At 42.4% G+C, this 19,100-nt stretch overlaps 1 protein-coding gene across 4 annotated transcripts in view; it reads right to left on the bottom strand.

Annotated features, from left to right (window-relative positions):
• The window catches only part of sash1a (SAM and SH3 domain containing 1a), a 132,083-nt gene that overhangs the window by 46,467 nt on the left and 66,516 nt on the right, over nt 1-19,100 (bottom strand). For all 4 annotated transcript variants that reach the window (XM_059986353.1, XM_059986354.1, XM_059986355.1 and 1 more), the window contains exons 2-8: nt 16,015-16,143; nt 11,743-11,793; nt 11,569-11,618; nt 10,067-10,107; nt 8,613-8,702; nt 1,789-1,901; nt 408-509 (exon numbers count right to left, since the gene is read on the bottom strand). In XM_059986353.1, coding sequence (XP_059842336.1) covers nt 408-509; nt 1,789-1,901; nt 8,613-8,702; nt 10,067-10,107; nt 11,569-11,618; nt 11,743-11,793; nt 16,015-16,143 — 576 coding nt within the window. The remainder of the gene's footprint in view (nt 1-407; nt 510-1,788; nt 1,902-8,612; nt 8,703-10,066; nt 10,108-11,568; nt 11,619-11,742; nt 11,794-16,014; nt 16,144-19,100) is intronic.

Genomic DNA, 19,100 nt, shown 5'->3' on the forward strand with positions numbered 1-19,100 from the left:
AAAAAACACTAAAATGAACTGAATAAACAAACTTGCCCAATTCTTTGGAGCACCACCATTGATATCAGTGGTGGTGAAATGCCTTTGGCATGTCTACGTTGGTGCAGGCTGTTTAAGTGGATTCCTGTCAACTTTGTCCTGAGCTGCTAGACTCCCCCAGCAACAAGGCAGTGTGGCAAACCACTCTTAGCTATTTCAGGATTCTGGCATTTGTCTATCCAAACACAGAAACCACAAACCTGCTGGTATTTTTCTCTCCTTCACCAGTAGATCCAATACTTAGACTTTTATTGGAGGCTGAAAGCAAGACCTCTATCCGAGCTGCACCAAAATCCCTTGCCCCAGCTCTCCCCTCTGTGCTTCTTCCTACCAGCCAGAAGTCTGGAAACATTAAAATCACTACTCACACCACCATCTGAGGATTCGTCAAAATGCTCCTGGCTTCCAGGTGCCAAGTGGGCAGAATCTGAACTCGCACACACCTTGCTGTGACACTCGTATTCTTTCAGCTGGAAGATAATTCAGATTTTTTTTTCTTGTTAGGGAATGAAACAGAAGGGGCAGTTGAGAATGAACCAAAACTTTAAGGCTTGCTGGATACACCGAGTAATTACTGCCGGATTTGATCTCACTCGTGCCAGTGACTGAGGTTGTGGATTCAAGCTCCACTCGAAAAACATAATTCTAACAGAATTTCTACTTCTCAAACTACCAAGATGAAGTCTGACGGCCAGTTCTTTGAAATTGTGTTACTACTTCAGTAACTCAACACTAATTTGCTATGCAGATATAGAAAACACATAAATATTTACCTTCTGTAATGTATATCAACTGGTACCTAAGAATAGTTGCAGACAGTTGTATCATCGACAATATTCATGGGCCCTTAGGAATAGGAATAGGCCTTAGGGCTCCACTCGAGAAACCTGGGCACAAATCCAGGTTTATGCACCGAGGGAGAGAGGCAAGGTCTGGGATGGTGTTGGTGGGACAATAATAAGTGCAAACTTTCTGCTAACTTTCCTACTTTAATAATCAGTACAGTACCGATTGTTAGCAGAAAGCTTTCAGACACTGCTGTCATGAAAGTTAATTTCTGAGAGCAAAAATCTAAATAACATCAGAGATAGCAACAGAGGGAAATAAAAGACTATTAGAATATGCCAAAATCTGTGAGTCAGCAGTGACAATTGGCAATAAAGAATGGGCCATTTTCTGTGGGGGAACACCAAACTACTTGCCTCCATTCTGCTAATAGTGAACCTACATTAATAGTGTAGAAATACCATTCACAGTCATTGATGGGGTACAAGGCAGTGGCATGGCATTTAGCGCATCGCTTTACAGCGCCAGGGTCCACCGAATGGGGTTCAATTCCTGCCACTGCCTGTAAGGGGTTGGTACATAATCGAAAGGGTTCCCTCTGGGTGACCTGGTTTCCTCCAACATTCCAAAATGTGTGGCTAGACTCTTGGGCACACTACGCTGGCATCGGAAGGGTGGTGACACTCGTAGGCTGCCCAGCAAAATCCTCACTGATTTGGTTTTAGGTAAATGCTGAATTTCACCGTGCGTTTTGAAGTTTTGATGTTCTGTACATGTGACAGATAAATCTGATCTTTAAAAAAAAAATGGGCTTAAAAACACTGAACGATTACAATCAAGGCTGAGGAAGAGTAGCCAGCTTGAACCGAAATCTTGCTCAGGATCTGTGACAGGAAGTGAATGCCAGTAAAATAAAGTGCAAACACAAGCAAGAGTTAGTTCAATTTCCACGGACGTGTCTACCTTGGCAAGTGCCTCCTCAATCGTTATCATCTTATCTTTGACCATCATCATCAGCTCAATGCGGTCTTCGTCACTCATAGTGATCTCACTCGCCACGAATCCAACATCATCTCCTTTACAGGCCGAAGACAGACGGTGAAGTATGAGAAGAGAGAAACAAAACACACAAAGTCCTTCTGTTATTCAGAGTGTCCCCACAGGAGAGGTTTTGCTCTCGAGTCATCTCCTTACAACTTGAAATTTGTGGAGCTAAATCCACCGAGTTTAACTTTGGAACTGGAAAATGAATCGATCACCCTGCAGTGGAGAAGAAGGCCATTGGTGCTCATGTCAGAAAGTTAAGAAGTTTTTACATTGTTTAAAAAAAATCATTCTTGAGATACAAATGCCACTGAAATGGTGGAGCACACTTAATAGGCCAAATGGCCTAATTCTGCTCTCATGTCTTATGGAAAGGTGGCATTTACACACTCAAGAGACAGCGATGCTTGCAATGTCCTCTGCAGCAGATTTGATACGACTGATTGATTTGCTGACTGTCAAACATTTTGCTTTTGGGTTGTAACCACATTGCTGACACACTAGATAGGGATAACAAGTTTGTTTTTCCCCTGAAGGACAACCACAAACCAATTCGACTTTTAATGACAATATTCCAGTTTCAAGGTTGCTCATTTTAGTTCAAACATAATTTCTATTTCTCAAACTACCAAGATGAAGTTTGAAGGCCAGTTCTTTGAAATTGTGTTACTATTTCAGAAACTCAACACTAATTTGCTATGCAGATATAGAAAACACATAAATATGTACCTTCTGTAATATATACCAACTGGTACCCAAGAATAGTGGCAGAAAGTTGTATCATCGACAATTCTCATGGCCCCTTAGGAACAGGAATGGGCCTTAGGGCCCTCAGTCACATTCAACTACCATGCACTGGCCTTATAGGTGCTTTTCACATTACAAGGGGGTAGGAAAGATTATCAGAATCTTTCTGCTGGGGTAGGGGAGTCCAAAACTAGAGACACAGGTTTAAGGTGAGAGGGAAGGAATTTGAAGGAGATGACTTTTCCAAAGAGGAGGTGAATATCTGGAACACCCTGCCAGAGGAGGTGATACAATTACAAAGCTTAAAGGGCACTGTACTTTGGTAAGAAATGTACAAAGAAATACAGACCTAATGCAAACAATAGGATTAGTACTTTGATCAGTATGGTTGAAGTGGGCCAAAAAGGCCCATTTTTGTGCTCTACATCATGCATCACTAAGCATCTATTCCATAGAAACCACAGAACATTACAGCACAGAAACAGGCCTTTTGGCCCTTCTTGGCTGTGCTGAGCCATTTTTCTGCCTAGTCCCACTGACCTGCACCTGGGCCATATGCCTCCAAACCCCTCTCATCCATATATCTGTCCAAGTTTTTCTTAAATGTCAAAAGTGAGCCCGTATTCACCACTTCATCTGGCAGCTCATTCCACACTCCCACCATTCTCTGCATGAAGAAGCTCCCCCCCTTAAACTTTTCCCCTTTACCCATGACCTCTGGTTTTTTTCTCCCCTAGCCCCAGTGGAAAAAGCCTGCTTGCATTCACTCTATCTATACCCATCATAATTTTATACACCTCTATCAAATCACCCCTCATTCTCCTACACTCCAGGAAATAAAGTCCTAATCTATTCAATCTTTCTCTGTAACTCAGTTTCTCAAGTCCCAGCAACATCCTTGTAAACCTTCTCTGCACTCTTTCAACCTTATTAATACCCTTCCTGTAATTAGGTGACCAAAACTGCATACAATACTCCAAATTCGGTCTCACCAATGTCTTATACAACCTCACCATTACATTCCAACTCTTATACTCAATACTTTGATTTATAAAGGCCAATGTACCAAGAGCTCTTTTTATAACCTTATCTACTTGTGACTCCACTTTTAGGAAATTATGTATTTGTACTCCCAGATCCCTCTGTTCTACTGCACTCCTCAGTGTCCTACCATTTACCTTGTATGTTCTACTTTGGTTTGACCTTCTGAAGTGCAATACCTCGCACTTGTCTGCATGAAACGCCATCTGCCATTTTTCTGCCCATTCCTTCAACTGGTCCAAATCCCTCTGCAAGCTTTGAAAACCTTCCTCACTGTCCACTACACCTCCAATAATCATCAGCAAATTTGCTGATCCAATTTGCCACATTATCATCCAGATCATTGATATAGATGACAAATAACAATGGACCCAGCACTGATCCCTGTGGCACACCACTAGTCACAGGCCTCCACTCAGAGTAGCAATCCTCTACTACCCCTCTCTGGCTTCTTCCATTGAGCCAATGTCTAATCCAATTTACTACCTCTCCATGTATACCTAGTGACTGAATCTTCCTAACTAACCTCCCATGTGGGACCTTGTCAAAGGCCTTACTGAAGTCCATTATTACACATCCACTGCCTTCCCTTCATCCACTTTCCTGGTAACTTCCTCGAAAAACCCTAATAGATTGGTTAAACATGACCTATCACGCACAAAGCCATGCTGACTTTTTCTAATAAGTCCCTGTCTATCCAAATACTTGTAGATCCTATCTCTTAGTATTCCTTCCAATAATTTACCTACTACTGATGTCAAACTTACCGGCCTATAATTTCCCGGCTTACTTTTTGAGCCTTTTTTAAACAACAGAACTATATGAGCTATCCTCCAATCCTCCGGCACCTGACCCATGGATAGCGACATTTTAAATATTTCTGCCAGGGCCCCTGCAATTTCAACACTGGTCTCCCTGAAGGTCCAAGGGAATACTCTGTCAGGTCCTGGGGATTTATCTACTCTGATTTGCCTCAAGACAGCAAGCACCTCCTCCTCTTTAATCTGTATAAGTTCCATGATCTCCCTACTTGTTTGCCTTGTTTCCATAGACTCCATTCCAGTTTCCTCAGTAAATACAGATGCAAAAAACCCATTTAATATCTCTCCCATTTCTTTTGGTTCCATACATAGCCGACCACTCTGATCATCAAGAGGATCAATTTTATCCCTTACTATCCTTTTGCTCTTAACATACCTGTAGAAGCTCTTAGGATTATCCTTCACCCTGACTGCCAAAGCAACCTCATGCCTTCTTTTAGCCCTCCTGATTTCCTTCTTAAGTATTTTCTTACTCTTTTTATACTCAAGTATCTTATTTCCTCCCTGTTGCCTATACCTGTTATACATCTCTCTCTTCTTCTTTATCAGAGTTGCAATATCCCTCAAGAACCAAGGTTCCTTATTCTTATTGGTTTTGCCTTTAACCCTGATAGGAACATACAAACTCTGCACTCTCAAAATTTCTCCTTTGAAGGCCTCCCACTTACCAATCACATCCTTGCCAGAGAACAACGTGTCCCAATCTACGCCTTTTAGATCCCTTCTCATTTCTTCAAATTTGGCCTTTTTCCAGATTAGAACTTCAACCCGAGGACCAGAACTATCTTTGTCCATGATCAAGTTGAAACTAATGATGTTATGATAACTGAAACCAAAGTGTTCCCCTACACACACTTCAGTCACCTGCCCTAACTCATTTCCTAATAGATCTAATATTGCATCCTCCCTAGTTGGTACATCTATATATTGATTTAGAAAACTTTCCTGAACACATTTCACAAACTCTAACCCATCTAGACCTTTAACAGTATGGGAGTCCCAATCAATGTGTGGAAAATTAAAATCCCCTACAATCACAACTTTCTGTCTCCTGCAGTTGTCTGCTATCTCTCTGCAGATTTGCTCCTCCAATTCTCGCTGACTATTGGGTGGTCTATAATACAACCCTATTAATGTGGTCATACCTTTCCTGTTTCTCAGCTACACCCATATGGCCTCAGTAGACAAGCCCTCTAATCTTTCCCACCGAAGCACTACTGTATTATTTTCTGACTAACAAAACCACCTCCCACCCTTCATCCCTCTGTCTCTATCACATCTGAAACATCGGAACCCTGTGACATTAAGCTGCCAGTCCTGCCCCTCCTGTAGCCAAGTTTCAGTAATGCCTATGATGTCATAATTCCACGTGTCAATCCAGGCCCTCAGCTCCTCGCATTGAAATATACAGACCTCAGAAGATTGTTACCACCACACATAACCTTACTATTTGTGACTTTGCATGAACTACTAACATCATTTACTTTTACCCCCGCTCCACTATCAACTCTGGCACTCTGGTTCCCATCCCCCTGCAAATCTAGTTTAAACTCTCCCCAATAACACTAGCAAACCTCCCTGCAAGGATATTGGTCCCCCTGTAGTTCAGGTGTAACCCGTCTCTCTTGTACAGGTCCCACCTGCCCCAGAAGAGGTCCCAATGATCTAGAAATCTGAAACCCCGTCTTCATGAATGAATAAGGTCACAAACAAACAAAAAAACAAAACAAGAATAATTAAAGCTGTATACTCCTATCTGGTCACAAGTTATGGTAACACTGCTCCCTGCTTATCATCTAACACCTAGAACCTTGCCAATTTTCTGGGCCTTGTTGGTGAGTTCCTGGTTGAGTATCTATTGTCAAAGTTAAAGAATTAACCACACTGCAAGTTGCATTGCTGTGCTGTTGGGGAGCACACAAAAGTACACCAAATGTTATTATTTGTTGTTGTTGGAGTCCAGCTCAGTGAAACTGATTAGTCCATATTCATATTTGTCACTTGTTGTGCTGGGTAGTGTCTATTCACTGTTTGCTCCTGACAAGGCCTGAACTGATTAAATATTGCAAAGTTATTTCCCATGGTAGGGGAGTCTAGGACAAGAGGGCATGATTTCAGGATTGAAGGACGTCCACTTAAAACAGAGATGCGGAGAAATTACTTTAGTCAGAGGGTGGTAAATCTGTGGAATTTGTTGCCATGAGTGGCTGTGGAGGCCAAGTCATTGGGTACATTTAAGGCAGAGATAGATAAGTTCTTGATTTTCCAGGGCATTAAAGGGTATGGGGAGAAGGCAGGGGAGTGGAGATGACTGGAAGATTGGATAAGCCCATGATTGAATGGTGAAGCAGGCTCGATGGGCCGAGTGGCCTTATGTCTAGGGCATGGCAGACGGAGGTCAATGTGAGAATGTGCAAGGTCAGTCAGATTGTTCCCATCATAAGTTTTTGTTGGAAATAAAGCTACAAATCCAGGTTTTGCTGAATATAGATATTAAGGATTGCAGATCCAAGGTATTAATTGTAGACCAAACAAAGATGACTTATCTGCTCCTGTTCCCATGTTCCTATCAGACTGCCTGTTTGCTATTGATAGAACAGAACATCAACCTTTCTCTCGCAGCTCTTCCAAGCTGACAGGCTTCACCAATGCAGAATGGCTTTCCCAACAGGCAGATCCAGAAAGACAACAAATGACGCTGGTGGATGGAGAAGCCATGGGCCAGAAGGATACAGCATCTCAGAACTCCAATACCACACTCACCTTCAAGACCAGGACTCCAACCCCATGCAGGGCAGATGTCAGGCTGGAGGTCAGGGATCACACTTGTTCATACACAATGGAAAATCATCATTCAGCCCTGGTGCTCCCAAAAACCCTTTCAATATCTTGCTCTGTTAAGCATCACATTACGTAAGTTGTTCTGCCCAAGGCAATGAAAAGAGGAAGATTCCTGTTTATCAAGACCTATAACTTCCAACAGACTTGTACAGTACTGTGTAAAACTCTTGGGCACTGTAGATTTTTTAATATGGTTTCAGATGGTATGACCTTCCACAGAGCCCTGACCCCAACATCATCGAGGCTGTACGGGATCACCTGAAGAAACAGAAGCAAGCGAAACAGCCAAGGTCTGCAGAAGAACTGTGGCAAGTTCTCCAAGATGCTTGGAGCAACCTAGCAGCCAATTTTCTGATAAAACTGCATGATAGTGTACCTTAGAGAATTGACTTTGTTTTAAAGGCAAAGGGTGGTCACACCAAATATTGATTTGATTTAGATCTTTACTGTTTACAGCCCTTTATAGTATTTTTAAATATTTAGAACCTTCTCATTTCATTATTTTTGAAAGCATCTTTGCTTCACATTTTTTTTTTGCACAGTGCTGTAACTCCACGTGATACTGGCACTTGCCAACTTTCTTTGCTCTGCCTGTGGTGGCTGAGCTCTGGAATGCCCTTCCTCACCCTTCTTCTCTCATTTAAGTTCACCCCAGCCCTAACAAAGGTCAGTCAAACTTGACTAACAATGCTCTTGTAAGGCACCTTGTGACGTTTGGCTATATTGATGGAGTTATAGAAATGTATGGAGAAAATGAGGGAGCCAATGATAGGACTGAGACTGAAAGAAGCTTCTGTAAGAAATGCAGGAGGGTGAAGTGACCCCTGTCTGTGTACTTAATGAAATGGTGTGGACACCACATTGACTTTGCTGTAAAGCTTTTCAATAATTGGCAAGTCAACATTTCCCTGGAGGCTATGACCTCCCGCTTCCCATCACATCAATCATACAGCCTACGTTCCCCATCTCTAGCCTATCACTGTTCAAAGAACCCTTCCAAATAAAGTTTAAACTACTATGACTTATTCTGTTCATCCATATAATATCTTACATCTATGCATGTTGCCTTTAGATACTGTGAAGTCCAGGACAAACCTGGAGAGCAGTGATCTCTCCCGACCTTTGTTCAGCTGATGGTCTTGCCCAACACACAGTTAGCACAAGCAACACACACAAAATGCTGGTGGAACACAGCAGGCCAGGCAGCATCTATAGAAAGAAGCACTGTCGACGTTTCGGGCTGAAACCCTTTGTCAAAAGCTGAAATGAAAACTCCTCCTATTATATGTTTACCTTTACATAATTCCCGCACTGTGTTCCCTTTCTGCAGTTTCCGAAAACTCTGCCAGAAGGATTTATTTTTCTTTTTCCAGTCAGCACTTCCTGTAAGAGGAACATAAAATATGAAACAGCAACAACTCCCTTCTCCATTTCAATGAGGAATGATGACAGCTTATTTCAACTGCATTGCCCGAGTTGCTTTAATGACTCTTCAGAGAGTAAAATGGGGTAATTAATTGCCGCTGCATAGTTAACCCTAGTCCTGTACCCTGAGTATGTTGTCCCAAGTCAGTCACGGATCTGTGAGCGTTTTGTTGTTGTGCAGCTCTCAGCATAATCAGTCTTCATCAATGTCATCCAGACCTTAGTACCCGATGCTCAGGTTCATGAACTTCAAAAATGGCTGGGACCACGAAGGAAAGCAATGAAAACAGGTGGGGAAGTCAACTGTGCGGAGTGAACAAAGGGATATGGATAGGTTTAGTGATTGTAAAAAAGGGTGACAGGTGGGTTAAAATGAATCAAAAGTGAAATCACCCCTTTTAGTAGGAAGGATAACAAGACTGAATATATTTACATGGCAAGTGATGTATAATAATAGGTTTCACGGATATCTGGCTGACTGTGTGTGAATACCATGAAGTAGGTACCACATTAAAAAGGGAAATTAAATGTTTGCATTAGTTCAAGTGGGATAGGTACAAAAATGGGGATCTTATATCGGCCTTTGGTAAGACTACATTTGAAGTACTGCAGAGAGTTTTAACAGGTGGGTATTCTCGCCTTCGATTTGACAGATTCGTTTCTTTGAATTGGTTTAATGTTTTGAAGTTACAAATCATAACAGTATCGGCCTCTGCCATCCCTTTGGATTCATCAGCTGTGTGGAGAGGGGAGCCTGCCGCATGGGCAACAGCTTGCTCTCCATATCGTACTGCTCTGGTTTACGTACCACGTAGACAGCTGAGTGCAATACCCATGGTCAACCCTGACCAACAGAGAGCCTTGGACAGTTAAACTGACGCATTCAGGCAGAAGCAGCTGGATAACAGGCACAAGCATAAAGATACAAAAGTTGATGCTTGCACATAAATAGAAATTTATCAATTTACTCACCCATAATCGAACTATCATTGTTTATACCAACACATTGCTGCACAGTTTCAATGAAGAATCATCGACCCATACAGCATGGAAATAAGCCTTTGGCTCAGAGACTCCACACCGATCATTAAACTCCCATTTACAATCATCCCACATGAAAAGATATCATTTACATGGCTGGAAGGAGAATAGTAATAGATAGCCAGAGAAAAGAGATACAGAAAATGATCGACAATAGATACACAGCCATATAGACAGACCCATTAGATAAGATAAATAAATGGATGGATAAAGTTGGCATGTCTAGGATATTTCACCATAACAGTTTAATATTAATCACCCCAAAAAAAAATCGCACTCACCAACTGATCCATCCTCCAAAGTCGACTTACAAATCAAATGCCTGTTTAAAAGTGAAAGAAGTGTCAGAGATGAGAACATTCGCAGGGTTGGAGATGCAAACCAGACAATTTATCAGCACAGTAATGGGTGTGAGGAAAATGTGCAAGTAACTTCAGAAATAATAAAAGCCCCCAGTTCAACATTCTCTGCTGAACTACTCTTTGAATCGAAGACCCTGAGAAACAGGAAGCCATTGATTGAAGGAAGAAAGCAAGGGTCTGAGATTCAGATCATGTGATTACATATTTTACATGGATTTAGTGGTCCAATCTAAAGTGATTCATTTACAGTACAGTGCAAAAGTCATATATACAAGTTGACTAAGACTTTCACACCATACCGTTTTTGTCTATGTGTGGCAGAGAGAGAGTTTGTAAGTCTGGCAGGACCTAAGGGTGCTGGGAATGGTGAGAGTGGAGCACTGCAGGAGGGGTGGGGGCAGGGGGTGGTACGGTACAGACACAGCCAGCCCTGAGACACTGGCCCACGGTCATTTGATTCCAAACAGTTTATTGATTATCGCAGAATGTCTCTCCATTGCTTCCTGCTCCCTCCACATTCCCTTCCTCTTTCCACAACCATGATTCCCCTCTCCCTGCCCCTTTCCCACTCAGTCCACAATAGAGACTCATATCAGAATCAGGTTTATCATATATGTGATTTTTTTTTGTGTGGTAGCAATATAGTGTGGTACATAAAATTGCTGAAGTACTGTGCAAAAATCTTTGGCTCCCTAGCTATATATATGAATGATCAGCCTATCGGAACAGTTTCTGCTCATCAGGTGTTAGGCTGAGGGACGCAAGGAAAGGCATCAAGCATGGTAGCTTACATTTACATACAAGATTATGGACAGATACTTTCAAACTCAGATTCACACACAAGCCCTTGACAAAGAGAAACCTTTGAGAAATTCCTAATCCCATGTGTGGGAGAAGCAAATCATGTTGTGGTTTAGGCTTCTGATTCCAAGAATTCTAGGACCAGTCTTGTGGCTATGGGCTGGGAAAACATGAAGAAAGAGTTCATTTGGTTGGGGGGGGGGGGGGGGGGAGGCTGAAATGCATAAATCAGAGGATAAATCTTGGGGAATAAACCACAAACAATAATACTGCCCTTATAAATCAGGTTGTTATTCAGAATATCACTCTTTAAGGGAAAAAATAGTCAAGTGTACCCAATTTGAAGAGCCCAGTGTTTCAGCATTGGTAATAAATAGAGTCCATTATAAATCAGAGTGAGTTTTACAATGGGTTTGATAATGAGAAAGAATTGGATTATTTAACATTGCCTGCCTAATCAGAATGGCTTGACAACCATCACACAGGCTTAAGGGTGGAGATTGTTTCACAAACACACCCATGTTAAGGAAATTACACAGCATTGTAAATGCGCACAGATCCTGGGGTGTTTATCGGAAAGCTACCAATGAAAAGTGTTTCACGATACAAGCACCACTTACTTCCTTTCACTCTCTGGTGTTGACACTGCACTCCCCAACACACGTGACTCCTGGGAAACAAAATTAAAGTCAGTGACCACTTCAGGGAAAAAAAGAGCTGCTCTGAAGTCAGAGGATGAATTTAACAAATTCCTGGAGAGAATCCAGGAGGATCTGCAGAGAAGTCGTACTCACTCTAGTCTCAGACGGCAGCTGTGGGGAGAGTGGATTGGCAGCCGAACTTTCCTAAAACCAGAACACATGCGGTCTTTGTAACTCATCGAACGTGGCAGTTTTCAATCCAAAAATATCAAAGCCAAAATGAAGTGAAAAAACTAGGGTAGAATCAGTGGAGCTACTACATCCTGTTTATCAAGAGAAACAAAACAAGCCTGAAAGACTTAATTATAGAGATGGAATTTCTCAAAATAAGAGAGCAAAGATATTCCATGTCTGGTTTTGAGAGGAGTAGAATTTCAGTGCGGATTTGAATCCTAAATCTGATTCCTCAAGGCCATGACTATAGCAATGGTATTTAAAATCACTGGCTCCAAACCAGACTCTACCAATGCCACCCACAATCTAAATCAACAATATCCAGCATGAAACTCACTTGAGCCATTTGGGCCCTAAGCAATTTATGGTTCAATTCAGCCTCTCTCCAACTTTCCTCTTCAAGATCTGTCAGCTGTTCCTTCTTTTCCCTGTTCATCGCGTGCTTTTCATACCTCCCCTCTAGTGCTCCCACAACAGTCGCTTCCACCATATTTTTGTAATTGTTTAGGTAAAGCAGTAGCTTCCAAATTCTCCACCGGATTTCTGAGTGATTGTGATAGAGCCTGGTTACGCACTTACCACGAGTGGAAACATTCCTTCTGTAGCCAAAATGTTTCATAATTTAAGCCCTCGGACACTTACAAAGTATATGTGCATTTTTTTAAACAATGATGTCACAAAGCCAATTAATTACTTTTAAAGAGCATGGACGTTTCAAGCAGGAATCATTGCATCTCATTTATGCAAAACAAATTCCCATTAACAACAATGACCAGATAATCAATTTTAGTGGTGCTAATTAAGGTAAATATTAGCTAATACACAAGTTAAAGCCTCCCTAGTCGTCTGAACTAGTCCCAGGGATTTTACGAGACTCTGGATTAGCACCATCAGAAAACCGACACCCCATCAAAGTGGAATTTAGTCATTGTGACTCAACAAACTGGTCTGAAATACATCTTGACTCTCTCTGCATCTGTGTGGATCAGCGTACTCCATTCTGTTGTGAACCGTAAGGCACCAGGTGACTGCAGGATATCGGTAATGACAATGTGATATGAAGAAAGTGGCAGCTGGGATTCTATACCATAAATAAAGTTACAGGAAACAGGAAACCTGTGCAGCCATCAAAACTCCACAGGGGAAGGTGGAACAGGAAAGGGATGGGGGCGTGATTCCTGCACAACTAATCACAGCTTCTGCAGTGTTTGGATTCTGAATCGACTTTGTCCACGTTGGACCAGATGGCAAATATTTTTGGACCGTCTCACTTTCACCTCTGGGTCAGCAGCTTGCTGGTTCAAATCACGCTTCAGAAACTTGATCGCAAAGTCTCATCAGATAATGCAGCACCAAAGGAGGTCTGTCCCCATGACTAACAACTCCTGCTCTTCCGTATTGATCATTGCCCACTCATACCAACTCTATACTGTTATCCACTACACGTTCTCACCATCTTCCAGACTTCACCACTCTCCGATGCACTCGGTGGCAGTGTACGGGGGCCAAGTAACCAACCAGCCTGGATGGAGGAACTTGAACGAAACTCACACTGTCAGAAAGACGTGCAAACTCCACGGAGGCAGCACCGGAGATCATGACTGAACACAGCCACTGGAACTGTGAGGCGGCAGTTCTTTTATTTGTTCCATTACGCTGTTATTCTGCTTCACGGACCAGGAAGGGCCCTACAACACATTTGCACAGGGCAATGCAATCGGCACTTCAAAATGCAAGGTGTTAGTGGTGTGGGGCAGACACGTGAAATCTAACCTATTGCTCCCCATTGTCTGATGTACTTTATTTACAACCCATTACCGTTAACGCTGCTGCTTAGAGCAGCAATGAAGGCTCTCCACCTCTGTATCATCGCACACACATACAGAAGGTTTCTTCTCTGCTGTTCCTGTAACAAGTATTGTTTTCGCCAGTCAGGGTTGTTAGCATTCAAAGACTGACAAGCAACCAATGTGCAAATAAAAGTAATAATAATGAATATATAAAACCGGATGAACAAGGGAGAGAAGATTGAAAAAAGCCTAGATGTGACAAAGGGATGGATGAGTGGCACAGAGGCTGAGACAAGGCAGAACCAGTGATACTGGAGGTGTAGGACAGGAAGCTCATCTCGGGGTTCAATGTCAAATCAAAATTCCAATCACTGCTTCAGTTTCCCACAAGGGGAATGGAACCAGAGTCTAAGGAACGGAGGTTGTGACCAGCACTGAAGACAGCGGCTTACGTTTTCCCCATTGGGAAAAATTCTGCTAATTTTGAAGTGCCAAAAAAAAAGCAAGCTGAAGAACTTGGAGAGGTCCAGAGGAGAGGCAGTGAGATAGAGCTGGGGCTCATCAGGGAAACTGGCTTTGGATGACTCTGCCAATGGTTGGCTTGTCCATCAGAAACCAGAGCAGGGTATAATTGGATGTCTGGAAATGGAATTAGAGAGGACAATCCAAGGCAGCTGAAGAGACCACTGGCCCATCATTTCAAAGCTGCCAATAGGTTGAAAACAGAAGGATGGGGATGCTGCCTTTAGATAAGGCATAATTTATAATGCTGAATACAGATCCATCCACATTGTGACGGAGAAGGCTTGTGCTTTTACTTGACGGAGGAAGGTTAAAAGAAGAGCAGCTAATGCTATCACTCATTAGTTATTAGATCCTGTAGAAACTGGACAGAATTGTTGTGTACACTGTACCCTCCCTTCCTCTCCGTACTCCAACCCACTGGATTCCAGTGCTGATGGCGAGGAGAGGGGATGGGGCTCTTTCAATCCACGTTCAGCCTCATCAGGTGAAGAAAGGTTTGGCAAGTGGCTCTGAGAAACTGAAAGCTGGCATAAGCTTGGCTCTGTGCAGTGACTTGCATCGTAATCACTTGTTGTGCATGCGGCCGCTAGCTGTAAGGCGCCGCCATGCCAAATGCTGACCCAGCATGGAGCCTCCATACCAGACGACAATGCAACCAATCAGAATGCTCTCCACGGAGCCTCTCGAAACTCTGGCGACACAAATCTCCTCACTTGCTCTCGTTGCACATTGTGTTTATTTTGTTGTTTATTCCTGCACATATTAGGTTAATCTAAAATTATGTCAAAATATGTATGTTAGCTAATTTTCAAGGCATGTATACCTTGTGAATGTATGCCTATAACAATAAACTTGAAAATGACTTGCCTTTACCAGTATACTAAACCAGGCAACTTTCACCTTTGGCTAAAGAGTAAATGTTTCTGTTGCTTTTGTTTTTGGCAGAGGCATTAAGAAGTGATATAACTGGTGAATATAAAAGTCCCCATGGAACTATACAAAGCAGTATCCTGACATCAATCAAAAATGGTCAACAGTTTAAACATCTCACTGCTCTTTCCGATACTCGGCAATACCGATGGTCTACCCATCCTTTAGAATGGAACTCATCTCCTACAAGATACATATGGAAGCTTGATGCCACCAGGTCTTGCAATCCAAGAGTGATCTAAAGTCCTGCTGCCACTTGACCCTCTGTAACAACACTACAAATAACTGAAGGGTGTATTGTTCAAAAAGGCCACATGAGTGGTATTGATACTTAGTACACAGGATGTACTACCTTGATGTCTCTGCACTTGTACAGACTTGACAATGCTATAATTCAATAGACTGTACAACACTAACAAATATCAAGAAAGCAACGCACTCTTTTGTATTTCTTGTTTATATCTTTATGAATAATGTTTATTTTTTAGTAAAAAAAACCCTCATCTGTTCAAGGACACCAAAAGGATCTGTACAAATCATTTCAGGCTTCCTTTCCAAATCAAAATACAATGTGTAGCACAGATGAGTCATATTTCTAACAGGAAACTTGGTAGATGAAATATTTGAGCCTGTAAGAATGTTTAATTTCAGAGAGCTAATTTGTTCTATTACCTTCGTTGTCTTGGTATACTGGCTAGCATATCTCTCCAACATCATTATAGATAGATAAACTGGCAATTTATTTAATTACTATTTATGGAAAGTTTTTTTTAAAAAAGCTTTACACCTTACTCCCTCCTTTACAAAAGTGACTAGATCTCCGTAACACTTCATTAGCTCAAGATTACTTTGAAATTACTTGAAGTCATAAAGTTATCGTGGGAGCCCAAGCCTTACTTTTCAAGAAAACACACAGGTTGTCCTCAAGGCAGACAGAAGTTCTTACCAGCTCCAGATCCTCTGAAACACTACGCGTGTAAAGCTCTTCCATGCAATCAGTGCTGTTGCTGAGGCAAGTGTTGTAGTATTCTGTGTACTGCTGAGCCAGGTCGTCAATGTGTCCCAGTGATCCATCCTTTATTGGCGGGGGAGAAAGGGAGAAAGTCATGAGAACCCTGTATCCAATGGCCCAGGAGGAAAACACAAAGTAACTTGCCAAGTCCCAGGATGCTTCAATCAATCTGTACAACTGCAATAACGTGGCACATTCAGAAATTTGATACTGCACATCTGGCATATTTTAGAGACTTTGGAGTGTTAGTCAAAAATTAATGCCTCAACACACTTTTATTTATTTGCCCCCAAAATGTTACACAGTATTACAATAAATTTCCCAGTAAAGCTGACAAGTTTCAAGAGAGCACAGGAACAAGCAAGGCTCTGGGAAGCTCTGTGTCCTGGTGAGTTTGGACAAGAACACTACTTGGCCAAGTCAGATGCCAAACAACTAGGACTCGGGAATATTTGGGTAATGGCTTTTTGAAGTTTATTGTAGTTACAGCAAAATACACTTAGTGATCATTTCGGCCCGAAACATCGTCACTACCTCCTCCCATAGATGCTGTCTGGCCTGCTGAGTTCTGCCAGCATTTTGTGTTTTTTATTAGTGATAATTTCTTGTTTTCAAATAAGGTCTCTGCTGGCATTTATCTTCACCTCCATGTCAGAAGGATATGATTTCAGTTGCCATGTCCAAGATGTATACATTATGGAGGCAGAACTGTCCTGACTTCAAAGGCACTTGATTGTTAAATGCTCTCTTTGAAAAAAGCGACTGGATCAATCACTTAATGGCAGGAGGACCAGAAACTCGAGATAAGACCATCAGAAAATGAAGACAACCCTTTATCCTGCTGCAATATTCATCCTCCCTCAGGGTGAAAGCAGAGCTGAGGATTTCCCATTTTTAATTCCTTTCCCCAGTACTCTTGCTGTCAAGCGCTCCAGTAATTTTGAGCATTTCAATAAGATAGTCTCTCGCGCTGCTGACATTCACAGAATTTAGCCTCAGCCAATCCAAATCTTGAAAGCCCTCAGACTAAATCTGATAAACCTTTTAAAGTTCTCAGTCAACTCGATGCATCCTTGAGCAAGGGACTGAAACCAGCCACAGTACTATGTAATCAAAACCCTCTAAACTGAACTTAAACTTCCTCAATTAGAAGTCAACATGACATGACCTTTTCTGTTGCTCTCCCCCCCCCCCATGTCCTGTCAATAAACAGCTGTATACAACCATCATTCACGGGATGGATGTGTCCCTGAGGACACTGATCCCAAATTGCGTGGCATAAGGTGAACCATTGCCTTGAGTTACTGCTGAATGGGTGTCCCGTATTGTGACCCAGCGGGGATAAGGACGATATTTTCCCACATGGATCAACACCGAAGGTGGTCGTGTACTCCCATTACGCCTGCCGACCTTGTACTTCTAGGTGGCAGGAGTTGCGTTTTGAGTCGCTGTGTTGCCGCCTTGGAAAGTTGCTATGGTACACCTCATGGACCGTGTACACCACAGCCATGGGGCCTCAGAGAAGAAAAGACGAAGCCAATGTCTATCAAGTGGTCCTTTGTGATTTTTTTTCTTTCAGAGGGATTCTGTGGGAAGTGGAATACACACTCAGTAAAATTATCTCCTGTACCTAATCCAACGGCCAATCACTATATGTTCATAGTCTTCTGCCGCTGAAGTTCATTCACTTCAAGGTTGACATGTTGTGCATTCAGAGATGCTCTTCTGCATCCGCTGTTGTAACGTGTGGTTATTTAAGTTTTTGTCGCCTTCCTGTCAGCTTGAACCAGTCTGGCCATTCTCCTCTGACCTGTCTCATTAACAAGGCATTTTCAGCCACAGAACTGCTGATCGCTAGATGTGTTTCTTCTGCTCTCTGTAAACTCTGGAGACTTTTGCACATGAAAACCCCAGGAGATCTCCAGTTTCTGAGATACTCAAATCCCCCTCGACGGCACCAACAACCATTCCACCGTTAAAGTCACATTTCTTCCCCATTGTGATGTTTGGTCTGAAGAGCAAATGAACATCTTGTCCACGTCTGCATGCTTTCGTGCACTGAGTTGCTGCCACATGATTGGCTGATTAGATATTGACATTAACGTACAGCTGTACCCAATACAGTAACCATTGAGTGTATATCACCACATTCTTGACTTGTGCTGTGGGCAACGAACACGGTTCATAGTCTTGTAACCAATGGAGAACTCTGCCATGATCCCTACAGTGAAAGCATTTCACATCGCTGCTTCAGAAAGTTAACAACTTCTATCAGCAGGGTCATAGTCAACCTATTGAGTATGCGACAGAAAACACTGGAAACTGAAAACAGCTGTGAAGGGGAGAACTATTCAGGTCCAAGGCTCTGTATTAGAAAACCAGTTTGTATTAACTTGCAGGGAAGATGTGGAAGGAATGGTGAGGGAAGAGGACTGGATGAACTTAGAGTTGCCGTGGAGATAAGTTACAACGGTCAATGGGTTGAAGCATTAATGAAGGTGTTTGGAGAGAGTGACAATGAACAAAAGCTATGAAACGAGGGCAGATCAAAGGAGAAAATAAAAAGCCCCACAAAACTTGCACAATGTAGGACTGGGGAATGTGCTTGGGTCAGTCAGTGACAGTGCAGGCAGCAAAACTGAGGGAACTCTTGTCCTTTTCTGACTCAAAAAGAGATTATCTGAAGCTGAATGCAGTTCACCAATGTATTCATACATCTGGCTGATCTCATTTTCATGTTGAACATCTTGAATCCCATTCACTTCCTCCAGATCAAAGGTGGGCCACTGATCCTTTACTGGCTATGTAAAACCGTCTTTGTTTCAGTCATACTTGGCCCCCATCATATAACAAGAGAAAATCTGCAGATGCTGGAAATCCTTGCAACATACACAAAATGCTGGAGGAACTCAGCGGGCCAGTAAGAACCAATGGAAAAGAGCAGAGTTAATGTTTTGGGCTGAAACACTTTGGCAGGACTCAGGACGAAGGGTTTCTGCCTGAAAATGCTGACTCTACTG

The sequence above is a fragment of the Hypanus sabinus genome, chromosome 12 (assembly GCF_030144855.1).
Source record: "Hypanus sabinus isolate sHypSab1 chromosome 12, sHypSab1.hap1, whole genome shotgun sequence".
NCBI classification, from domain to species: Eukaryota; Metazoa; Chordata; class Chondrichthyes; order Myliobatiformes; family Dasyatidae; genus Hypanus; species Hypanus sabinus.